The 24,958-nt window shown below is 43.0% G+C and overlaps 1 protein-coding gene across 3 annotated transcripts in view; it reads right to left on the bottom strand.

The window, feature by feature from the left end:
* Positions 1-24,958, bottom strand: part of EP300 (EP300 lysine acetyltransferase) — a 133,182-nt gene that overhangs the window by 89,928 nt on the left and 18,296 nt on the right. For all 3 annotated transcript variants that reach the window (XM_048834977.2, XM_075124197.1, XM_048834982.2), the window contains exon 2: positions 20,005-20,663. In XM_048834977.2, the coding sequence (XP_048690934.1) occupies positions 20,005-20,663 (659 nt within the window). The remainder of the gene's footprint in view (positions 1-20,004; positions 20,664-24,958) is intronic.

Genomic DNA, 24,958 nt, shown 5'->3' with positions numbered 1-24,958 from the left:
TTTGGCCCAATCCTCTAATTTGTCTAGGGCCCTCTGTATCCTATCCCTACCCTCCAGTGTATCTACCTCTCCTCCCACTTTAGTGTCATCTGAAAACTTGCTGAGGGTGCAATCCATGCCATCCTCCAGATCATTAATGAAGATATTGAACAAAACCGGCCCCAGGACCGACCCTTGGGGCACTCCACTTGATACAGACTCCCAACTAGACATGGAGCCATTGATCACTACCCATTGAGCCCGACAATCTAGCCAGCTTTCTATCCACCTTATAATCCATTCATCCAGCCCATACTACTTTAACTTACTGGCAAGAATACTGTGGGAGACCGTGTCAAAAGCTTTGCTAAAGTCAAGGAACAATACGTCCACTGCTTTCCCCTCATCCACAGAGCCAGTTCTCATCATAGAAGGCAATTAGATTAGTCAGGCATGACTACCTGCTCTATGATTTTTCCAGGGAGTGAGGTGAGGCTGACTGGCCTGTAGTTCCCAGGATCCTCCTCCTTCCCTTTTTTAAAGATGGGCACTACATTAGCCTTTTCCCAGTCATCCAGGACCTTCCCCAATCGCCATGAATTTTCAAAGATAATGGCCAATGGCTCTGCAGTCACATCCGCCAACTCCTTTAGCACTCTCAGATGCAGCGTATCCGGCCCCATGGACTTGTGCTCGTCCAGCTTTTCTAAATAGTCCCAAACCACTTCTCTCTTCACAGAGGGCTGGTCACCTTCTCCCCATGCTGTGCTGCGCAGTGCAGTAGTCTGGGAGCCGACCTTGTTTGTGAAGACAGAGGCAAAAAAAGCATTGAGTACATTAGCTTTTTCCACATCCTCTGTCACTAGGTTGCCTCCCTCATTCAGTAAAGGGCCCACACTTTCCTTGACTTTCTTCTTGTTGCTAACGTACTTGAAGAAACCCTGCTTGTTACTCTTGACATCTCTTGCTAACTGCACCTCCAGCTGTGATTTGGCCTTCCTGATTTCACTCCTGCGTGCCCGAATAATATTTTTATACTCTTCCCTCGTCATTTGCCCAATCTTCCACTTCTTGTAAGCTTCTTTTTTGTGTTTAAGATCAGCAAGGATTTCACTGTTAAGCCAAGCTGGTCGCCTGCCATATTTACTATTCTTTCTACACTTCGGGAAGGTTTGTCCCTGTAACCTCAATAAGGATTCTTTAAAATACAGCCAGCTCTCCTGGACTCCTTTCCCCCTCATGTTATTCTCCCAGGAGATCCTGCCCATCAGTTCCCTGAGGTTGTCAAAGTCTGCTTTTCTGAAGTCCAGGGTCCATATTCTGCTGCTCTCCTTTCTTCCTTGTGTCAGGATCCTGAACTTGACCATCTCATGGTCACTGCCTCCCAGGTTCCCATCCACTTTTGCTTCCCCTACTAATTCTTCCCGGTTTGTGATCAACCTAGGGACTATTTCCCAAATCTGGCTCTGAAGCACTAGAGGAGACATTTCTTGTTCTAGTAAGTAGCAAACAAGTGTATTGTTGAGGTTCCGCATGACTGAATACATTGTGGAGCACTGTTTGGGTTCATTTCCCATTCATGGTTGGGTGAGAAATTACCACTGAGACTGACTGCTGTTATATTTTGTACCCCTGGCAGGCAAGCGGCTGATATGAATACACTGTGGTGGATGCACCAATTCCAGAGTTTTAGCACTTCTGTGCAAGGGAGGGTGATCTGGCATCCCTCTGGCAATTTAGGTAAAACATACACACTGTCTTGTCTGTCATGATTTTCGAGTGAGTATCCCTGATGAATGGGAGAAGGTGTTCACAAGCCTACGGTTGATATAGAGTACAGCTTCCATGGGGACCATTTGTCCTGAACTCTGCGATTGTTTAGGTGGGCTCCCCAGCCTATCAGAGAGGCATCTGCTGTTACAATCAGTGCTAGTGGTGGTTGTGTGAATATGATCCCTGTACTTACATTGGATGGGTCTTTCCACCATTTCTGACCCTGGAGGGTATCAACAGCAGCTTGTTTAGCCTGTCCTTGTTTGGATTCTAAGCATATCTGAGCCATGTCTGTAGATACCTCATAAGTAATCGGACGTGAGATGTCAAAAATATGCATGACACCATGTGCCTGAGAAAATGAAGGCAATTTCTGACTGACATTTGTGGGCTGGCCTGAACTGTCTCTAGGAGACTGGTCAGGGTGTTGAATCTGTGCAGCAGTAGGAATGCTCTTGCTTAAACTGCGTTGAGTTCAACCCCTATAAACTCCAAACCCTTTACTGGAGTCAAGGCCAATTTCTGGGTATTGAGTTGTAGACCCAGTTGCACAAAAATGTCCTTTGGGTGGCTCATAGGGAATCTTTGAAGGAACGAGCCTTGAGAAGGCAGTCATCCAGAGACGGGTAGATTACGATATCCAGTGTTCACAGATGCGTTGCTACAACGGAGGACCTTGGAGAATACTTTGGTGCCAGTGAGAGACTGAATGGAAGCACTCTGTACTGGTAGTGGTCCTGCCCAAAGGTAAATTGAAGGACTCTTCTGTGGGACGGTAGGATTGAGATGTAGAAATAGGCATACTGTACGTCAAGGGCAGAGAACCAATCTCCCTGCTCTAGAGATGGAATAATTGCTGCTAGTGTGATCATCTTGAATCTTTGTGCCTTCACATATCTATTTAGTGCTCTTTGATCTAATGTGGGTCTCCAACCTCCTTTTCTCTTGGGGATCAGGAAATATTTGGAATAAAAGCCTTTGCCTTGGAGGTGAACAGGGTCTGGGGTTTTATGGCCCCTAGGTACAGATCACCTGCTATTTCCTGGCATAACAGTCTCTTGTGATAAAGTAACCCTTAGAAATGGTCTCCAAGACTCATTTGTCAGAAGTGATGTTTTCCCAATGCTGGAGGAAGAAAGCTAGGCAATAGCCAAAGGGATGTGGAAGGGTCTGTGTGTTGCAGCTGTTATAAGGAGTGCTTGCTCAGGGTCTTGAGCAAGGCTTCAAAATTGGTGCTTTGAGGTTGAGGGCTGAGATGTTGAAGATTGGGAGGCTGCCTGTTTCCACTTCTGCATTCTAGGTCTTTCACTGTGGTTTTTAGTCTCGGGGAGAGGTGGGGGTGGAGAGACTCTGCGAGATGGTTGTAAACTAATGAGTACATTCCTAGAGTGTGCAGAGTAGCTCTGGAATCCTTTAAAGGGTGATGCTGTACATCAGTCTCGTCAGTGAAGAGTCTGGAGCCCTCAAAAGGCTGTAGCTCACGAAAGCTCATGCTCAAATAAATTGGTTAGTCTCTAAGGTGCCACAAGTACTCCTTTTCTTTTTTCTCAAAAGGGAAGTCCTCAGTCATCATCAGTACTTCCTTAGGCAGCCCTGAGAGGTATAACCATGAAGCCCACCTCATTACCACTGCCATCAAAACTGAGCAGGCTGTTGTCTGTAGCTCTGTTCTCACTACCAGCTGGCCCTCATGGATGACTGCTTGAAACTGTTCTAGTTGTGTTTCTGGCAAGTGGTCAATAAAGGCACTGAGTTTTCCATAATTTATGTGTTCATACTTCACCATTAAGACTTAATAGCTTGAAATCCTGAATTGCAGAGTTGCTGAGGAGTATGCTTTCCTTCCAAATAAGTCCAGCCTTTTCCAGGCTCTATCATAAGGGTTTGATTTAGCGTAGTGGTGCTTTCCTTGCAAATTAACAACATCCATGACAATAAAGTTAAACTGAGGATGCATAAAAAGAGTGCGCCTCTTTGGGGGGGGGGGGGGGGGGGGGACACACTACTTCTCGGTCATTTTACATGTCAGTGCAATGGAGGCTCTTGTCTGCCAGATGATCCTGACAGGATCTAAAAGCTGCTCATTGACTGGGAGGACAATTCTTGAAGAGGAGGTGGTGTGTAATATGTCCAGGAATTTGTGGTGGGTATCTTTCACTTCAAGGGAGATTTTCAGTGCATCAGCAACCCTCTTAGTGAGATACTGAAAAAGCTTAAACTCATTGGCCTGTGATGGCGGATGGGACATCACCACCTCATCAAGTGAGGAGGAGATGGAGATATTTGCTGGGGGTATAGTCTCCTCTTCTAGTCTGGCCTCCTGCTCCTTAAAGGTTTCCTCCTGACGTTCTGGGGCTCTGGATACAGAGACTGTAGGAGATCTCCTAGTAGACTTTCTGTAGGAGACACTGGATGCCCAAGTAGTATGGTGCCTGTAGGCTGCCCACGGATCTCAGTATGGGCACTGGGGAGGAGGAAAGGATATGGGTGGCAGCACCCACAGGTGGCCATATCAGGAGGGTTGGGGATCAGTGCGTGGGTGTCATTGGGAAGGTCCCGATTATTGTAATTATGAGGCATGGTGAGATGCCAGAGAGAGGTTGTTGTTTTGGTCACCCCGGCTGGAATACAGTGGGGCTGATAGGGAAGCTGGAGGCGAATGCACCAGTGCCTCTGGTGATTCTGGTAACCAGGACATGCTTGATACCAGTACCAAGTAGTGAGAACTCTGGCATCTCCATGATCATGAAGGTATCGTTGGGATCAGTACCATCAGGGGCTATCGGTGCTGATTCATCAGTACCGATGATCTTTTATGGGAATCGTGGTCCAAACAAAGGTTGCTTTGAGGCGGTCGGTGCCCAAGGATTTCTTTGGTGGTACCAATTTTGCAAAGACGGTACGGTCTTTGCTCTTATCTTTGGCAGGCAGTGCCACCACTTCAGAGCCTGTGCCCTTCAGTCCAAGGGTCCCTGTATCTTCTGGGTACCATGTTTCAGAGCCACCAGTGCCAAAGTGACCAATCATGCCAGGCTCTCTGGCTGGTCAGGAGATCAGTTTGAAGACTTGCAGCCCTCTTTTTTTTTTTTTTTTTGAAGCTTTGCGAGGGGAGTCAGAAGATTTTCTCCTCGGCTCTCCCTCCCTAGGATTTGAAGGATCTGGGATGATCTTCGCCGCGGAGGGGATTCAGGACTGGGGGTCCAATGCTGGTTTAAGAATATGCTCCATGAGGAGGAATTTCAACTTTAACTCAATTTTTTCAGGATCTAGCCTTCAACTGCTGACAGAAGATGTACTTCTGCAGGATGGGAGGCAGAAGTGTCCGTCTGTAACAGGAGAGGCATCATTTACAACTGGGGTAGCGAAGCACACCCCTTCCACAGGGTGATCCCCAAAAAGTGGGGGGGGGGGGTTGGAGAATAGGGAGAAAAAAAATAAATTAAAAATGGAAGCTCGGCATGCTACAAAAATAAACAAACTCTATAAAACTAAAAACACTATCAACTATAATGAAACATGGAGATCACCCCACACAGGGCTAGAAAGCTTCGAGGCAGAGAACAAGGGAGGGAGAGCGCATGTGCAAGCTAAATGGACACTGCTACCTAAAAATCTCTGATGAGAGGCGCAGGGGCACAGATATACCTATAGTGGAGCACCCATAGGGACACTACTCAAAGAAGAAGAATCTCTTGGTCCTGACCAATTGAAAGAGACAAGAGTTTGACAATTCTTGTATAGCTGATAGTTGCAGGGAAATACACCTGAAGTTTCCCAAGTATCTGGCAAAAATGGAAGGCTGGGAACAATTTAATTCATACTTGAGGAATTTTTAACAGCTTTCAGGAGAAGCTTGCTTAACAGTTTCATTCCATCAAAGTGTGCATAAACAAGTTTGCTTTTCTAAGACTAAGCTGGAAAAGGGAAAAGACTGAAAAACTCCTAAAGAAGAAAACCCACAGAGAAAATCTCTGCCTCAGAGCACAAAGACAAAATTTTGCAGGAATACCATCACCACCACATTTCACTAAGCATGCTTCTAGAAGGCATGGACAGGCAAGCTGCACTGGGAAAAGAGGAACCACTTACCCATCTTTGAGACTTGGAAAGAGTGAAAAAAAACACACCAGTTTCAAAACTGAAGATCCCCATTGTAGGAGGGAATTCAACATTTCCATCTATTGGCGAATGGAAGAGAAACTGAAAATAATCCCCTTGCCTGCTTGATCTGCACCTTGTTCTCTGAGAAGCAAGAATGTGAATCATCTCATACAAAATATTTGTGTTGCACATTGCAAGGAAGACAAGTCCTAGGGCAGTCGAAAAAGTTAATATTCTCCTTCAGAACAGTACCTAGTTTTTATCCCTAATCAACCAAGAATCCTGGAATAGGATGACCATGAGCTTGAATTTGTAATTCCTCATATCAAGTTCACAGAAAAAGGACTCTTCCAAACAGCATTCATACCTCCTAGATAACTAACTTTAGGCACTCACACTGCATCACAGTGCTTTAATGGCAAAACAAAAACTTTTAACCAAAGCTTAAGATTCCCTCAGATCAAAGCCTGGATCTCACCAATCTATGGTTGTGAAAGCCAGTCTCGAGAAGCCCTAGAAACACAGCACATGTACACTCTGGCACCCAGGACAACCATGAAGAATTAGCAATCCATACTTGAAGGCCACATGCAATCTTTCAATCCAGAACATCTCTAGTATTTTACATTTAAATTAGAACAGTGGATTTGATATAGGAAACACAAAAAGGATTGATCATGGGAGCCAACAGCTTCCCGTATACATAGCCAGCATGTGCTGTCTTAAAGCAGTTTTGGAGTGATCAAGCATTCATCCAGCACCTATAAAAAATTACCGAACCAGAATTAGACAGAAAATTTCCCCATCATTGCAGCCTAAAAAACAAAAACAAAACCAACCACACACAGGCTGGCATCTTCACCTTGAGAACATCAGCTACAAACCTCACCAAAAATATTCCAGTTTCCCCTGCATTACTGGACTGAAACTGGGGCTTTGCATTGGAGCTGTTTTCATCATGGTCCCCACTGCTTATTCGTTTGAGAGGCAGGAGGAATTCACCTTCAAGATAGCTGCAGTCTTTTAGAGCAGCAGTTCTCTAGCAACTCTACACAGCGGTTGATAGTGACCTTTGGAGAGGTTGTAGACAATTATTTCCTCTAATTTTCACTAAACTGTTTGAGATTAAGTTTAAAAATCAATCAATGAATGCAATTTTACATTCTCTCCCTCTCACTGAATTCCTCTCCTAATTCCTACTAAACCTTCATTCTCTCATTCCCACACTTTCCATATTCATGCCATAGCCCACAATAATATTTTCCTCTCCTTTCACTTTCCTCCCCCATTCTTCCATTTCATAAGAACATAAGAACAGCAATAGCAAGTCAGACCAAAGGTCCATCTAGCCCAGTATCCTATCTTCCGACAGCGGCCAATGCCAGGTGCCCCAGAGGTAACGAACAGGTAATCATCAAGTGATCCATTCCCTGTCGCCCATTCCCAGCTTCTGGCAAACAGAGGCTAGGGATATCATCCCTGCCCATCCTGACTAATAGCCAGTGATGGACCTATCCTCCAAGAACTTATCTAGTTCTTTTTTGAACCCTGCTATAGTCTTGGCCTTCACAACAGCCTCTGGCAAAGAGTTCCACAGGTTAACTGTGCATTGTGTGAAGAAATACTTGCTTTTGTTTTAAACCTGCTGCCTATTAATTCCATTTGGTGACCCCTAGTTCTTGTGTTATGAGAAGGAGTAAATCACACTTGATCTCACACACCCTCTTTCTCACTTTCACTGTGTGAGAAAAGTTACATGTACAGGGAAACCAGGGGAGAGAGTCCATGTGATGAGAAGAATGAGACATAGTAAGAGGTAAAGCGAAGAGGAGGAAGGGGAGAAGATATAATAAAAGTGATTTATGGAATGAATGAGGAAGGAAGAAAAATGTGGAAGTGAATGAAGTAGACTGAATGAGGAAAACTGATATAGTAAAAGAGGGATAGGGAGAAAATGAAGTCACAGGTTTTAAAGTTAAGCTCAGGTAGTCATTGTAGAGGAACAGATAAGGGGGAGAGAAATAGACAGAGTTGCTTTCCCTCCCTGCCCCAAGATGCAAGCAGCAGCAAGGTGCCACCAGGATTGGGAGAGGAGGTGAAGACTCTGGAGTCCTTTCTTCTCAGCCAGGAGTAGCAGTGGCACAGGAAAAGCATCCCCTCTCCTTCTCAGGAAAAGACAGCAGCGAAAAGTCTGCTTTGGCAGATGCAACAACAGTTGCTGGGAGCAGACAGGGAGCTCCAATACTACCACTTCACACTGGGAAGCAGATGCCTCTTAAAATAGGAATCTTTCATGTGCAGCAGGCACTACTGAGTGCCTTGTGGTTACCAGTAGTGTGGCTGCTCATGAAAGTTAAGTAGAAGCAGGGTTAGAGATTAAGAGGCTCCTTAGGTTGTAAACTCCTTGGAATATGGACCAGCCTTCTGAAACGTTTGCACATAGTAGGCACTACCATAATCGAGAAACCGCACTGCATTGTTCTTGTTTCTAGTTACTTCTCTAGCTAGCCAAGCTCTTCAATGGAAGACTAGTGAGGCGGAGTAGACTCCCTCCGGACTTGAGAGCGAGGGACCACTACCCTCCCTTTGGTGGGCAGAGCCAGACGTGCCCCACCCCCACTCGCCAGACAGGCAGGACAGGAAGTATAAAGGGAGGGACCTGCAGCTCAGTTGAGCAGGAGCCTCGGAAGGAGCCACAGACGAGCCCATGCAGTGCAGCACTCTACCTCCAGAGGAGACAGACCTTGGAGAGGAGTTGCCGGGACTGCCATCCACAACAGACCCTAAGGAAACAGAGGACGCTTGGACTACATAACCCCGTCTCCAGACTAGTTGGAAGTCAACCAGGGAAACCAGACTTTAGTCCACTTTTGTAGCTGGAGCAGGGGTCAGCATGTTGCAGCCTGAATCCCTGCTGACCCAGTGGCGGAACAGTCCGCCACTGTTTTGGCCCTAGGCTGGGATCTGGTGTAGTTGGATGGCCTGGGGTCCTCCTACCCCCCCTTACTACCAACCCCAACCCTGGGGTGGCAGTCTTTGCACCCATAGGCCAGAAGGCCTGTGCTTGGCTTGTCCCCATCAGGAGACAGTGAGCTTTAGACTGTGTGTGGGCTGCCTACCTTAGCCAGGAGGCTTAGGCAAACGCCTGTCCCCTGCTCTGCCCCGCCCAAAGAGCCAGAGCTTTAGACTGTTAGTTACTGCTAGACCCAGCTAGGAGGCTGTGGGCTAAAGACTGCTCATTATTCTGCCCCACCCAAGGGAACTAGAGCACCAAACTTTTACTTGTTGTTTGCCTCTGCTAAGCAGCTACAGAGCTATAGAATTCTTACTGCTCAGCCCTGCCAGCAGGACCCAAGCCCAAGTGCTGTTACCTGACACAGCAAGGCAGAGTGGTCTCCCTCCCAACTTGAGAGCAAGGGACCACTTCAAACAATCCACAAACCTAGCTGAAAATGAGGACTACCACAGCTACCTCCTACCAGCTGTCACTGCTGTAGTCACAGAAAACGTAGACATCAGCCAGCCAGCAAGGAAAGAAGGAAGCATGGACAGGGAAAGGAGCCGTCTACCCTCACGTTTTTCTTAATTTCCCACCACTGTACTAACATCAAAAGCACCTCCATCAGTGGTAGCTATAGTAGATGCCCTAGTACACTCGCATATTGGTGAACTTCTGTGGCCATTTATTCATGAGTAAGGTAAAGTTTTGTCACAAGTCCTGGCGGCTGACCACCGGCCCACTGCTCAAGCCCCACCAGCCACCACTCTGGCAGGGGTTGAAGCTAAAGAAGTCACGGAGGTCCATTAAAGTGAGGGAATCCGTGACCGCCATGACAAAATTATATCCTTATTAATAATGGATGAATTATACCAAGGAAAACTAATTCTGTAAACAAATGCTGAATGACAACTTTTATATTTAAAGGAAACAGGTAACTAAGTCTGTTATGCTGAAAGACCAATACAAAATATGAGTAGACCCAACTAGCAAGTATCAATGGCAAAACTCTGATGAGATGTTTAGCCTTACTCTTTATCCTGGGCTGCTGACCTTGGACACTAGTCTTGCGCTTCATATTTCATATCAGCCTCTGGTAGTAGATGCCTGTCAAGGTTCCTTCCCCACTCTGAACTCTAGGGTACAGATGTGGGGACCTGCATGGAAGACCCCCTAAGCTTATTCTTACCAGCTTAGGTTAAACGCTGCCACCACCAAAGTGTTACACAAAGAACAGGGGAAATGACCACTTGGAAACGTCTCCCCCACAAAAAAAATATCCCCCTAAGCACTACACACCCTTTCCTGGGGAAGGCTTGATAAAAATCCTCACCAATTTGCATAGGTGAACACAGACCCAAACCCTTGGATCTTAAGAACAATGAAAAAGCAATCAGGTTCTTAAAAGAGAATTTTAATTAAAGAAAAAGTAAAAGAATCACCTCTGTAAAATCAGGATAGTAAATACCTTACAGGGTAATCAGATTCAAAACAGAGAATCTCTCTAGGCAAAACCTTAAGTTACAAAAAGACACAAAAACAGGAATATACATTCCATTCAGCACAACTTATTTTATCAGCCATTTAAACAAGACAGAATTTAACGCATATCTAACAAGATTGCTTACTAACTCTTTACAGGAGTTCTGACCTGCATTCCTGCTCTGGTCCCAGCAAAAGCATCACACAGACAGAGAGAACCTTTGTTTCTCCCCACCCCTCCCCCAGCTTTGAAAGTATCTTGTCTCCTCACTGGTCATTTTGGTCACATGCCAGCGAGGTTATCTTAGCTTCTTAACCCTTTACAGGTGAAAGGGTTATTCCTCTGGCCAGGAGGGATTTAAAGGAGTTTACCCTTCCCTTTATATTTATGACATGCCCCCCAAATCACAGATAGGGTGGAACGCTGACTGTGATTTCTTCCTGGAGCTCTAGGAGAAAACAGAGTTAATAAGACACATGCATACTACCAAGACTAACAATATTTTCCACATCTCAAGGACGATTTTAACCAGCTGATTCTGGGAAACTTTCATGGGAGAGTGCATCAGCCACTTTGTTAGAAGCTCCTGAGATGTGCTGGATGTCAAAATCAAAATCTTGGAGAGCTAACCTCCACTGAATAAGTTTTTTGTTATTTCCCGTGGCGGTATGAAGCCACTGTAACGCAGCATGGTCGGTCTGCAGGTGGAAACGCCGGCCCCAAACGTATAGGTGTAGCTTTTCCAGAGCATAGACAATGGCATAACATTCTTTTTCACTGACTGACTAGTTGCTTTCCCTCTCAGACAGCTTCTTGCTGAGAAACACTACAGGTTGGAATTCCTGATCCGGTCCTTCTTGCATTAAAACTGCTCCCACACCATGTTCGGACGCATCTGTGATTACTAGGAACAGTTTGTCAAAGTCTGGGGTCCTTAGCACAGGGTCAGACATAAGCGTTGCTTTAAGCTGGTTAAAAGCCTTCTGACACTCTTCGGTCCACTGAACGGCATCTGGCTGTTTCTTTCTGGTTAGGTCTGTCAGTGGGGCAGCGATTTGGCTGTAGTGCAGTACAAATCGCCTGTAATATCCGGCCAAGCCTAAGGAGGATTGGACCTGTTTCTTTGACTTTGGGACAGGCCATTTTTGGAGAGCATCCACTTTGGCCTGTAGGGGGTTGATAGTTCCTTGACCCACCTGGTGTCCAAGGTAAGTCACTCTGTTTAGGCCTATTTGACACTTCTTAGCCTTAACAGTTAGTCCTGTCTCCCTTATGCGCTTGAAGACTTTTTGTAGATGTTCCAGGTGTTCTGCCAGGAATCCGAAAATATGGCCACATCGTCAAAGTAGGAGACTGCATATTCTCCTAATCCCCCTAGGAGACCATCTACAAGTCTTTGGAAGGTAGCCGGTGCATTCCGCAGCCCAAAAGGGAGTACATTAAATTCATACAGCCCAACATGTGTGGTAAAGGCTGATCTTTCCTTGGCGGATTCATCTAGTGGTACCTGCCAGTACCCCTTGGTTAAGTCCAAGGTAGAGATGAACTGGACCCGTCCCAGTTTCTCTAATAGTTCATCTGTGCATGGCACTGGATAGTTGTCTGGGCGAGTTACAGCATTTAGCTTACGGTAGTCCACGCAGAAACGTATATCCCCATCTGGTTTGGGAACTAGAACCACTGGAGATGCCCATGCATTGCCAGAGGGGCAGATTACCTCCCATCTGTAGCATATCCTGGATCTCCCGATCTATAGCAGTTTTAGTTTGAGGAAACACCCGGTAAGGTGGGACTTTAATCGGGTGAGCATTACCTGTGTCAACAGAGTGGTATGCCTGTTCACTCAGTCCTGGGGTGGCTAAGAATGTCAGTGCGTAGCTAGTGCACAGCTTGATCTGCTGTCGCTGCATACGCCCAAGGGTCATGGAGAGGTTCACCTCTTCCACTCTACTACGAAGGGAAAAGTGCTGGTGGACACCTTCAGGCCACTCAGCCTCATCTCCTCCCCGAGCTGTAAACTGACAAACCTTTAATTCTCTGGATCGATTAGAAGAGCTGAGAGGCGGTGGGTTGCTCGGTGCCACCATCCAAGCTCTCCGGAGGCTTTCATCTGCTTCCTGTTGGGTTGGGAACTGTTCCCTTGATGCTGGAGACATCAGTTCCTCATTGGATTGTGGACCTAGGCTTGGTCCCTCTGGAAGCGATGTAGGGGATGGGGCTGTTTCCGTTGACTGTGAACCGCTCTCTGCTGGGGTTCAGGCTCCAGCTGAGCCTCTTGTGTAGGGTTATTGGCTGCTGCCAGTTCAGGTTCGGTGGGGCCCTCTGGTGTTGGGGTTGCAAGTACTGGATTCAGTGCTGGCAATGGTTCAGGTGCTGGTTGTTCCACCAGTTCCGGTTCTGGGGCTGGCTCTGTCTGGGTCTCTGGGATTGGATCCACTACTGCTGTTGCAGACATTGGCATGGGGTCTGGTTCCATCACCTCTGACCGAGTCCTGGTAGAAGTTTCCAGAACAGAGCTAGGCGTGACAGCTTGCTTAGTCTGGCTGCAGGTGACCATTCCCACCCTCTCAGCTAGCTTCACGTGATTGGCCAAGTCTTCCCCCAGCAGCATGGGGATGGGATAATCAAAGACTGCAAAAGTCCACGTTTCTGACAAGCTCTTGTACTGGACAGGCAACTTGGCTGTAGGCAAATTGAAAGAGTTAGACTTGAAGGGCTGAATTGTCACTTGGATCTCTGAGTTGATTAAATTGGGGTCCACTAAGGAAGCCTGGATAGCCGACACTTGTGCTCCGGTGTCCCTCCACGCTGTGACCTTCTTCCCGCCACACTCAAGTTTCCCTCCGCTCTGAGGGTCTCTGGGCCTGAGGACCTCTGGTGTGATTCCAGCGCAATGAACTGTAATCTGTTGGGGTTCTTGGGGCAGTTGGCCTTTACATGCCTCGGCTCGTTGCATTTAAAACATCGTCCAGGTGACGGGTCACTGGGGCAAGGTGGGTTGCTGGAGAACGGTGTGGCAGGACGATAAGGTGTCTGGAGTATTCCTTGGTGTGTAGTTGGGGCCTTGGGCTGCCCCCAGCAGTAGGGTGTGGTCTGAGGGTGTCCCTTCTGGTATCTGCTCCAACCGCAACCAGGGTTGTTCCTCTCTCCTCCCTCCACCTGTTTTGTTCTGGCTGGCCCCACCTCTCTGGCGGTCTGGGACTGCTCGTATCGATCAGCATAAGAAGCAAGACTTTCTGCTGAGTCCATTTCCTTATCCCATAAACACTGTTTTATTTCCTCCTTAGACATTCAGGAATTGCTCCTGAGCTATCAAATCACACATTCCATCAAAACTAGTGACACCCCTTCCTTTGACCCATTTATCTAACAGATCCTTCATCTTGTTTAGATAAGCCACATTAGTTAGTCCAGGCCCTCTCTTAAGGGTTCGAAATTTTACTCTATGTTTCAGAAGTAATTTGAAATTGCTTTAAAACCAAATCCTTGAACTTATTATAGTCAGAAGCCTCATCAACAGGCATCTTATTGAATATGTCCAGAGCTCTTCCAGTCAATTTTGCGACCAATGTAGTCATCTTGTGAGCTTCAGGAATTTTATGGAGAGTGCACAGTCTCTCAAAGGTGAGAAAATATTCAGCAATATCACTGGATTCATCATACTGTGGACATAGTCGCTCCCATTTGTGGATTGTTGGGGAAGGATTGTTAGGGTTATTCAGTAGATTCCACTCAGCCCTTACCTTCTCCAACTCCAGTTCACGCTTCCTCTCTTTTTCCTTCTCCTCCATTTTTTTCCTTTGCCTCCGCAGCTCTCCAGTGGACAGCTTCTTGGTTTTTTCCTGCCTCCACAGCTCTCCTGTGGGCAGCCTCTTGGTTTTTTTCTGCCTCTTTCACTGCCTCCATAGTTCTCCTGTGGGCAGCCTCTTTGGCTGTTTCTGCCTCGGGCTCTATCATGTTTGCCTCTCTGTTTTTAACTAACTTTACACCCGAGAGTTAGAAATAAAAACAAAAACAAAAACTTGGCTTGTCAAAAAAATAGGTTGTGCTGTAAACTGATACCTATGTTCTCTGATAGTCATTGTCAGCCTACAGAAAAATCCTTTAAAAAAAAAAACCTAACACCTTTGTCTCCAGGCAAATAGACAAAAAAACCCTCTAGTTGCTTTTAGCTAAAAAAACTTCAGGTCTGTGAAGACTTGTGAATTTCCCCACAGAAGGTTAACTACCCTGCCTTTAGATAGAGAAACTCCAGCTCACAAAAGACAAATCCCTTTTGTTATGCTTGTTGCTTTGTCCCCTTTTACAAAACTCTTCAAAATCTTTTAAAATCCTTCTGTGCTTCTGATTCAAAAAAAAAAAAAATCTCAAAATGATTTCAAATTAATCCCACCACTCTGCCACCATGTCAAGGTTCCTTCCCCACTCTGAACTCTAGGGTACAGATCTGGGGACCTGCATGGAAGACCCCCTAAGCTTATTCTTACCAGCTTAGGTTAAACGCTGCCACCACCAAAGTGTTACACAAAGAACAGGGGAAATGACCACTTGGAAACGTCTCCCCCACAAAAAAAATATCCCCCTAAGCACTACACACCCTTTCCTGGGGAAGGCTTGATAAAAATCCTCACCTATTCGCATAAGTGAACACAGACCCAAACCCTTGGATCTTAAGAACAATGAAAAAGCAATCAGGTTCTTAAAAGAGAATTTTAATTAAAGAAAAAGAATCACCTCTGTAAAATCAGGATGGTAAATACCTTACAGGGTAATCAGATTTAAAACAGAAAATCCCTCTCGGCAAAACCTTAAGTTACAAAAAGACACAAAAACAGGAATATACATTCTATTCAGCACAACTTATTTTATCAGCCATTTAAACAAGACAGAATTTAACGCATATCTAACAAGATTGCTTACTAACTCTTTACAGGAGTTCTGACCTGCATTCCTGCTCTGGTCCCAGCAAAAGCATCACACAGACAGAGAGAACCTTTGTTTCTCTCCCCCCCCCCGCTTTGAAAGTATCTGGTCTCCTCATTGGTCATTTTGGTCAGGTGCCAGCGAGGTTATCTTAGCCTCTTAACCCTTTACAGGTGAAAGGGTTATTCCTCTGGCCAGGAGGGATTTAAAGGAGTTTACCCTTCCCTTTATATTTATGACAATGCCTAATAAATGATAACACTACCTCACCAGTGCCTGCTAGAAGAGGTTCTGTCCTACCGAGCCTAAGAGCCTACTGGCTGCAGTAAAAGCAAGGGTCTCCAGAGTTCCAACGCTCCCACATGAACGCCTGCCTACCTCTGATACTGCTTGGGAAAGCAGACTATTAGCCAGATTTTTTTCCTCCCCTACCCGGGGGGGGGGAGGGGGAAGGAGTTACACACCCATCTAAGAGTGAATTTTCATTCTTTAATTGGATCAACATACAATCATAAAGGCACCCTTCATCTGCAAGCACTTCACACATCAATCCACCCACTACTGAAGTATCCACATTTTGGGATAGAAAACAGCAGCTATTTAAGAGGGCATAGCAATATTATGGCCAAAATATCACCCCTAAAAGTGTGGTTTAAGATGCCAATGAGAAGAATATTTCTATTATGTCCCTTAACTGCACCAACTTTAGAAGTTCCATATCTGCTATAATAATTCATCTTTCCCCTTCTTCCAGCTTTGGACACCACAGTTCATAAGACTCAAGTCATTTTAAAATTACGTTACCTGCAGGACTCTAATAAAGGTGCTTTGGCATAATTTCAGTTGGGATGCATTTAAGTTGTGAGGGAAAAAAAATATGTTCTTTCTACAAAATTAAGAGTATCTTTACTTCATTCAGTTACAACTGGAATTCTACCTTTTAAAAGTTTTGTTTGTTGGTAAGGTAGGGACCAAGCCAAGTTACCATCCTCTAACATAAACCAAATCTAGATTTTTACAAAGTGATCTGAACAAGTTTGCCCCATGTTTTTAAACAGCCTAACTTCTGAGCTTTGTATACTCCTAAAATTATGTATTGAATCAGATGATTTGAGGACTACTCAACCACAACTATTTAAAAATATTTCCAACAGATGTAAGCTTTACACACAAATGAAGCGTTCTAATCGGTGTCCATGATGTACCAGGACTGACTAGTCTTTCATCTCCTTTTCATACTAGGAGAAAAATTTCTTTGAACAGAAATTAAAAATATTTTACTTCGAATGGCTGACATGACTTGGCCTTCAGATTTGGGGCACGCAGGACAGCAGAGTGCAACCACCACCAAAGAAATACACAAATTATCATATTTGTCTATGAAACACCTTCCCACTCTGAATAAGAACATGAGCAGAGCAGGCAACATGATAGTAACCAGAAGGTACTAACAGCAAGCTGCTAAACAGCCAAAGAGGCAGAATAAAAGGAGTATTTTGTTGACGATTAACTGGCTCAGGGCTGATGGAGTTGTGATAGTGTAGATATTATTTGACTTGTAAATTTATAAAATACCAATTGGAAACTTGTCCAATTCAAGGCTGGTATATCTAGGCTCCTAAAGACAAATAAGACTCAAATAACCACCTTACTCCTAAGCCCAACTTTATTCAGGAGGTGAGACCAAACCTTTGGTCATGAAGATAAAGTCCAGGTAGCTATCAAAAAGGATAATCCTCTGTAAATTTAGAGCAATTCTGTTCCAAGCATACAATCCTATCTCCAAATAAGCATCCCAACAAGCTTGGTAATAACACGCAATTAAGTTCAGCTCAGGAAAATTTTTAAAACAAATTTGTCTGTCATGAAGGGTGTGCCAGGCTTTCTTCCACAGGATTGCAAAGCCGGCACCCTGCATATTCAATATCACGGACCCTTGGTAAAAAAGTTTCCTCTTCATACTGAAACCAGGGTATTTATTTAGAAATAAGTTTGATGCAGACATGAAGATACTACCTTGCAAAACAAGTATATGGACTTTTACAAAGTGGGGCATTTGCTGAACTGAAGAATTCTGGATTTATGCACCTAACGTAAGTTGCAGGACTTATGTAGTACAAATGAATAAAATTTTACCTATTTCCTGTATTTTTAAAAATCCTTCATACATCAACACAATCCATCAAAATTAAAATTTTAACTTGAAAATGTCCTTAAAATGCTTACATTTGAAACAGTCTCAGTAGGTATAAACAGAACAGATGGCCTTCAAATTCCTGTTGCAAGAATAGGTGAACTTCGACTCCCACCTTACACCTAAATCGAACACAGCTAGCAGCAGGCACACTCAGGCAATGCACACCCTGTGCTAGTTCCCTTCCCACTTCCCAAGTTCTGCTGGCTCCTCTTAGGCACACCCCAGATCCACTACATCACCAGTTAAACATCACAGAGGAAATGTTTCACTAACTCCATAGAGCAACAATAGGCCTTCAAAGCATAAATACAACTATTTCTGCTACCCAAACTGAAGAGCCACTACACATTAGTAAATCCAGGCTCCCAGGTTAGAAAAACTCTACCACTGTAATTTACCAAAATATTTTTAAACAGCCAATAAAAAGTTATATTTAACAATTATGTTTAATTTCCTTTTCCATCTATTTTTTGAAGATTTGGAGGTAGGAATGATGAGGGCAGATGGGTGGAGATACACAATGGTCAGAGATATTACTGTTATTAGCTTCTGCTAACTCCACTGTAAGTAGTGAAACATCGGCTCCCTGCCAACAACTAAACCAAATGAAGACATTCTGGAATTTCAGCCTCCATTTCAGACTGTTCCTTCTCATCATGCAGTTCAGCTACTTTATGAGCAACGTATATTACAATCAAATAAGACATTGAAACATAGGCTCAAACAAATTTCATGTATCTTTATAGCTAAGGTTTCTCTCTCCATGTTAAACCCTATAGAAAATATATTTGTATCAACTCAGTTAGCAAATTAAAAGCACTCACATACTGCACTGATGTATTTGATTTGAAATCCCCAAAAGCAAGCAACTAGATCAAATCTGAAATGCTTTCCCTCCTTATTCAGATCCGCAAAGCACACTTCAGGGCTTAGGTCGAAACAGGTTGGGGACAGTGTAAGTTAACTACATCAATTCAAAGACTGACCTTGCAATCTTAGGAAAGATTTTCTCCAAATTAAACAGATGTTTTGAAATTTGATCAACTTTTGATACTTAAATCTAGTAATTAAAATCCATCTTGAACTGCAATGTATTAGTCTTGAAATTAGTCAGTGTCAATTTTTAACTTGAAATAAGATTCCACATTGGACTACAGAGAACAATGCATCAAAATTCCTTTCTGTATAGTTGTTTTGATATGCTTCTAACTCTACACACAGAGAAATTTCAGTTACATTGAACAATTGTTTAATTTCCTTTTTACAGCACCATTTGAACTATATATTGCAACCCACACCCTTTTGTAATGGTCATGTTTACCAAACAGTCCAAGTGATCTTAGTCTACAAGATTAATATTAAAAATCAACAGTCAAAGGACAGCTCACTGTTAAGATATGCTTCCACCTACTGGGTATCTACCGTATTTACTACTACATGAAGCTCACAGGGTGAAGTTTATTTCTTAGGATATTCATAAGACAATTATTTCAGACCATTTTATTAAAACTAGTTACGATCTAGTCCACATTACAGACTAATATTCTAAGTTTGGGGTTTCATTTTTTTAATTATTTTTATTTTATTAAAGTTTAAGGGTGCTTTTTATGGAATAAGGTGGCTGGAGAAAAGCATCCCAACCCAATAAGCTTCCAAAATTTTCATTTTGATTACAGCATCTGAATAAATCTCTCTTTGAAGTGTTTTTTAGAATAACTTTCCCTCTTTGACCAAGCCATGATATAATTCACTCTGGATGGAAATTGCATAATAGTTGACTGATTGTTCTGACTTCTGATTTTAGAGTTGAACCCAAAGCTTGGAAAAATATTCCAGGTCAGAATATTTCTGAGGAGAAGGGAAATGCCTATTTGTAGTTTCAACTCTGTCACGCCATATCATTTCCATTGTCAAAACGGCCCAGTACAACTCCTTTTTACTCTTTTCCTCGTCTCAGTATTAAAAACTCATTTCCTCCCCATTTACCAAAAATGTTTTCTATTCTTTTTTTTCCTGCTTTCCAGTTTATTCCCTCACCTTGGAATGAGTCGTCCAAATTTTATATCAAACTGGACAGGTCTAACACTTACCCAGTAAGAATTCCAATATGGGTCCATAGAAATTTAAGTCAATGTTTAATAAAAAGGTCTCAAACCCACTTGTTCCACCAAGGAACTTATTTATGGACGGGAATAAAATCTACATTCTCAGATCAAAATACATCAGAGAATCTTTAGTTTAATTTACAGTGGTAGTGATGACAATGTAAAAAATTAACACTTTTTAAAAAAGTAACAGACACCTTCATCCAGCAATATTGGTACATGTCTCTAATGAATGTACCTTCTTATAAGTTCTGTAATTCTCACCTTTATATAACTCCTTTGAATGCCTCTAATGCCAAAAATTCTTTTGCACCAAATTATCTAGAAGGAAGTGTTCCCTTATAATAGGGGTTTTGAAGACAGTCAACAATGAGTTTTCTACCCTAGTTCTTATAAATGTCAAAGTTACCACATGGAATAAGTAAAGTAACCAAGCTTTTCCTACCTTGTTCATTGCTCCAGGTTGTGGCCCTCTCAGTCCTGTCTGTCCTCCCATCTGGGGAGAACCTTGCTGCAGTGTCTCAGCCAACAAGTTACCAGCATTACCTATTCCTGGATTTGGATATGGCATGTTGGGTCGCCCTCTTCCTGCTCCAATTGAACCGTTCATGACTTGCCCTTGCATCATCCCCTGTCCATTGCCTGCAGCCAGCATCGAAGGATTCATGCCAGCATTCATCCCTGTGTTCATTCCCATGCCAGGCTGATTAACTGGACTATTTACTGCGGGCATCATTCCTGCAGTTGACTGGGCTGAAGGACCTTGATTTGGTCCACTTGTACCCATCCCCATATTTGGAGACGTCAACCCTGCCTGTGCCATGGGGCTTTTAACCATGCTGTTTAAGATTCCCATTCCAGGACTGTTCTGTTGGGTTTGACTTGCCATGCCTTGGCCTGGTCCCCCAACCCCCATATTGAGGTTTGGGGAACTACCAGCCCGCAGCAGTTCAGACAGCTGCTTATGTTTAGATGCAGCATCTTGTGCCATGCCAAGACTGGTTTGCAGCTGATTAATGTCACCACCGTTGGTAAGTCCCAAATCTGTGGAGCTGATTAGTTCATCTGGCAAATCGTGTTCCAGATCAAAGAGGGATCCAAAATCTAGAAGAAAAAAACAAAAGAAGTTTTTAAAAATTCAGATCAACTAATGAGATCTGAAGATAAACCAGAACAAAATAACCAAGGGTCTATGTCAGATGAACAACACACCTTCACATTGACTACTGGAGCAATATTAGAGCATCTGCTAGTATTTGAAGTTGCCAGCTCGCCTTCCTGCAGACCACCTCTAAAACTTCAAAAACTTTTAATGAGATGACACCTTTGTTTCTTTATGATACATGAAAAATGCTTCACTCCCAACCCCACATAAGCCAATTTTGCTGGAGGACCTATTGGATGTCTCAGAGCATGTTTGTGAGCTCTCGTTCTGTAACTGCGGGAGTTTTAGATTTTTAACAATGATGTCCTTTTCCAAAGTGTTGGTCACTGAAGTTAAATAGGTTTTAATAGTCAAAAAATAAAGTTTTGAATCATTAAAAATCCCTTCCCCTCAATTTCTCAGCTTTCACTTAACTAAGGCTTTGTCTATATTACACACCTTGTAGCAACACAGCAGTGCCACTACAAGGCGCACAGTGTAGCTGTTTGTTGGCAGAAAAGAGCTCTCCCACCGACAAAAAACTTCCACCCCCAACAAATGGCGGTAGCTTTGTCGGCAGGAGAGAGCTCCTGCTGACAAAGCGCTGTTCATACCAGCACTTTTCGTCAGCAAACTTTTGTCTTACGGGGGTGGGAGGTAACATCTCTGAAAGAAAAGTTTTCTTGTTCAGTTGCCAATGTAGACAATGCCTAAGTCAGGCATTTTTTGAAGAGGCACAACCTGCATTTCTAGTGTAAAAGCAAACAGAAGACTTCCTTTATAAATCATGGAGTAGCTAAAAGGAGATGTTCTTTTTTCCTTCTTTTGCTGGTCACCTTAAAATATTATCCTAATTTTGAGAACCAAAACAAAGTTACAAAATTCAATGGATCTTCACTGGGTAACGCCCACTATGAGCCTATTTGGCTGCAAAGAGTAGAATTATAAGCAATGTAAACCATTCCTTCCCTGTACAGGAAGAATATGTAAGAGTGAAAGACAGCAGGATCGGGAATCAAACCCATCTCTCATGTGGCTATGCAGTGTCACCACTAAAGTAATAAACTGGCATTTTAGTTTCAGACAGTTTGCATGCTCGGAGATGCTTGGAATGTCATTGCCAAGATACATTACAACAGCCCCAAGTTTTCTTATCTAGGAAGATCACAAATACTTGAGATATGCCATAGGTACTATGCATCTCTTAATCTGAACTGAGTCATAGTGATTGGCATATTATTTTTACAGTGTTAAATATAAACCAAGAAGTGTTTACACAAAAGATCATCTATTATATTATGAATTCGTAGTATTTTAATGACTAAGGAGCATGCTGCCTAATGTTTACAGTTGGACACTATATTATAGTGGACACTATAAAATAGTTAGCGATCAAGTTTAATTTTAACCCTTCTTAAAAGAAATTTCATTTCATGAATGCTCTATTATAGCAGATATTTTACTTTACTTTCAAAGAGAATTATTCAAGACTTTGTTTGACAGCTGATAGTGTTGCCAATACACTATTTTCACACTATTGCAATGCTGATTAAGGGGAGGTGCCAACTCTACTGAAAGCCAAAGAATATGACCACAGCAGTCCTCGCTAAAATATTAAAATTGAAGAATTAGTAGCAGAAATAAGAAGCAGGTTAAGTCTGAAAGGCTGAATTCCATTAGATACTTTCTCAATAGAGATCACAATGATACAGTAACCAAGTTGAAAGACCTCAGTATTTGCAGTCTTGGAAGTAAGCATTACTTCAGAAATGAAAAGTAAACCATCAAAAGAAGCCTTCTGGAAGTTTTGCTGCTGGGGATTAGCAAGAGAAGAGTTACTTGGGTGGACTAAGATGAAGCAATTTCAGTTCTATTTAAAATTTTAATGCCCCTATCACTGCAGTATCCAAGCACCACAGATAAAACTATAGGCCTTTTGGGCAAGAATTTTGCTTCTACTTTACAGCACTCCCTTATTACTTCATTAATTGCTGCAGTCATTTGCCTCAGTGAAGTGTAAACAGACCATCCTTTAGCCTCCATTATTTGGGGGAAGTTTGTGCAAAGGATAGGCCTTGCATTATACTTCAACAGTGGATCTTTCAATAGCGCCTTCCTTTTGACAGTCTTGTAATTTAGTTACTATTCTACAGATGAAGTTAAGAGGAGAAAAAGGGGCCCTTAATTCTGCTAAGCATACCGTTCCCAGAAGGCAGACCTAAACTTCATACAATTTCACATCAGAAGGAACAGAAAGGACTTCACTTGCTTATTGAGAATAAATATCAGTGAGTGAAAGGAAACAGGAAGGATTACAATGAAGAAACCTCTTAAAAATAGCAAGAGGGCAAGAGAATTGGGAAAGCAATAAAAGGGACATGTGGTGCCCTGAAAAGACTAAAAAGAATGTCAAACGTTGAGAGACTATCAGCCAGAAAACACTCAAGTTACCTAGCGTCAGCCTAAGAGGATCAGTAAGGAAGGGTCAGAAACAAGGCAAATGTGATTCACAAGCTAAGGTCCACGGTCCAGCAAAGATCTGGAGAGCCATTCCTGGTGGTTAGCGGAATAAAACTGAGAATTAAAGCAGAGAAATTATGCAAGAGAACATGGTCCATGAATGGTGCATCTTATTAAGCGAGTCACAGAACAAAAGCCAGAAAGTCACTGAATCAGGAAATTCCTGAACATAAAGAACTCAACTCCCTCTTCAAAATATGATGGGACATCCTGTCCATGGAAAGGCCTGCGTAAGGTATTTAAGGTACGCACCAATCCTGTAAATCAACATGAAATTCTGTTTTCAGGATTCTAAAGCCATATTTGCTTTTCCTCATGCAAGGAAAAGATCACTCAGCATTTCTCTGAAGATCTAACAATCCCATGGGATTCTCCCTCCTAATTCTCCATTTATAAGTACATGACGGCAGAATTCTAAGCCTTAAAGGTTTCTGGTCTCTAAGAACAACTCTAGCATCCACAAATGTAAGCCAACCCCTACCCCTCATTGGTAGCCATGCCAAATGAACCTTTCAAGCAGGGAGAATGCACCAACAAAATAATCAAACAAAAAAAATTTCCTCAAAAGGCAAGAAATTAACAGGTACATGCAGAAACAACAAGAACAAAATCATACTACATTGTGGGAAGGTGGCTGGGAGATCATCCTTTTGGCATTAAACATTAAGAGATACAAAATTATAAATATTTTTTCTCTTATCAAACAGGGAGGATAAAAATTAATTTTTTTTTTAAAAAATCAAAAGATTTTAAAATCATTAAGATTTTTTTAATTTAAATAGGTTTTTCCTCAAAAATTTTTATAAAAAAATTTTTATAAAAAAAATCCAATCTTAATTAAAACTATAGCTCAAAGATATCTCACCATGGAACAGGGATTATAAATTCTATAATATGAGGCAATATATTCATGTAATGTTTAAGAAAAGTTTTGTAAATGAGTTCCAATAGTTCATGGATTGGAGACCCAATCTTATGGGGTTCCAGGGGCTTCTGTACGGAAAGATTTACCTGAATTATCTACCCGATGGGACTCAGTGCTCAGTCTAGAAGATATCACCATAGAGGCTTAGTTTTGCAGTTCTCAAACTGTGGATTTGTGTCTCCAGAGATAACATGCTTGTTAACAGTAACATTTTTAAAATAAATATAGAGGTGAGAAATAACAGACCTCAACCTTATTGTCCCTCTGAAAATTTGTGTACACAGGGTCAATCCCTTACTTCTCTCTAAAAGTGCAAAGTTTCAAAAAGTTTAATGAATAGAAGATTGTTGGGGGTGAAACAGATCTGGACAAGGAGAAGAAGTCTGGAGATAAATGTGAGAAGCAGGGGGACAGGCAGTAGAAACAAAAGCGAAGCTGTTTGAGCAGCATATTCCAGAAGTCTTGAGGTCTTTCTGAGTGTAGCCTTCATTGACTACCATACCCTTCTCTCACTAGAAGGGAAAACCTATAATGGCAGCAGGCTGTCAAAGAGATCCAGTTTGGGAATATTTTAATGAAGTTCCTCTACCTGTGGGTAAGACAGGCATGCATGCAAAATGCAAACAGTGCAACAAAGAAATGCAAGGCCTGGTTACCCGAATGAAACAACATCATGAGAAGTGCTTCTTCTCAGGAGGAAGCTGCGTTGAAGATGATGAAAGGAACATGTCTGAACATGCAGGATCTTCAGGTTGGTAAACTTTTTTATTTCATACTTCTTTCTTAAGGACTGCCTGTCTTCCTTCTGGA

This window comes from Caretta caretta, chromosome 1, assembly GCF_965140235.1.
Source record: "Caretta caretta isolate rCarCar2 chromosome 1, rCarCar1.hap1, whole genome shotgun sequence".
NCBI classification, from domain to species: Eukaryota; Metazoa; Chordata; order Testudines; family Cheloniidae; genus Caretta; species Caretta caretta.
Note: the sequence above shows the minus strand (reverse complement) of the source record. Positions and strands in the feature narration are given on the sequence as shown.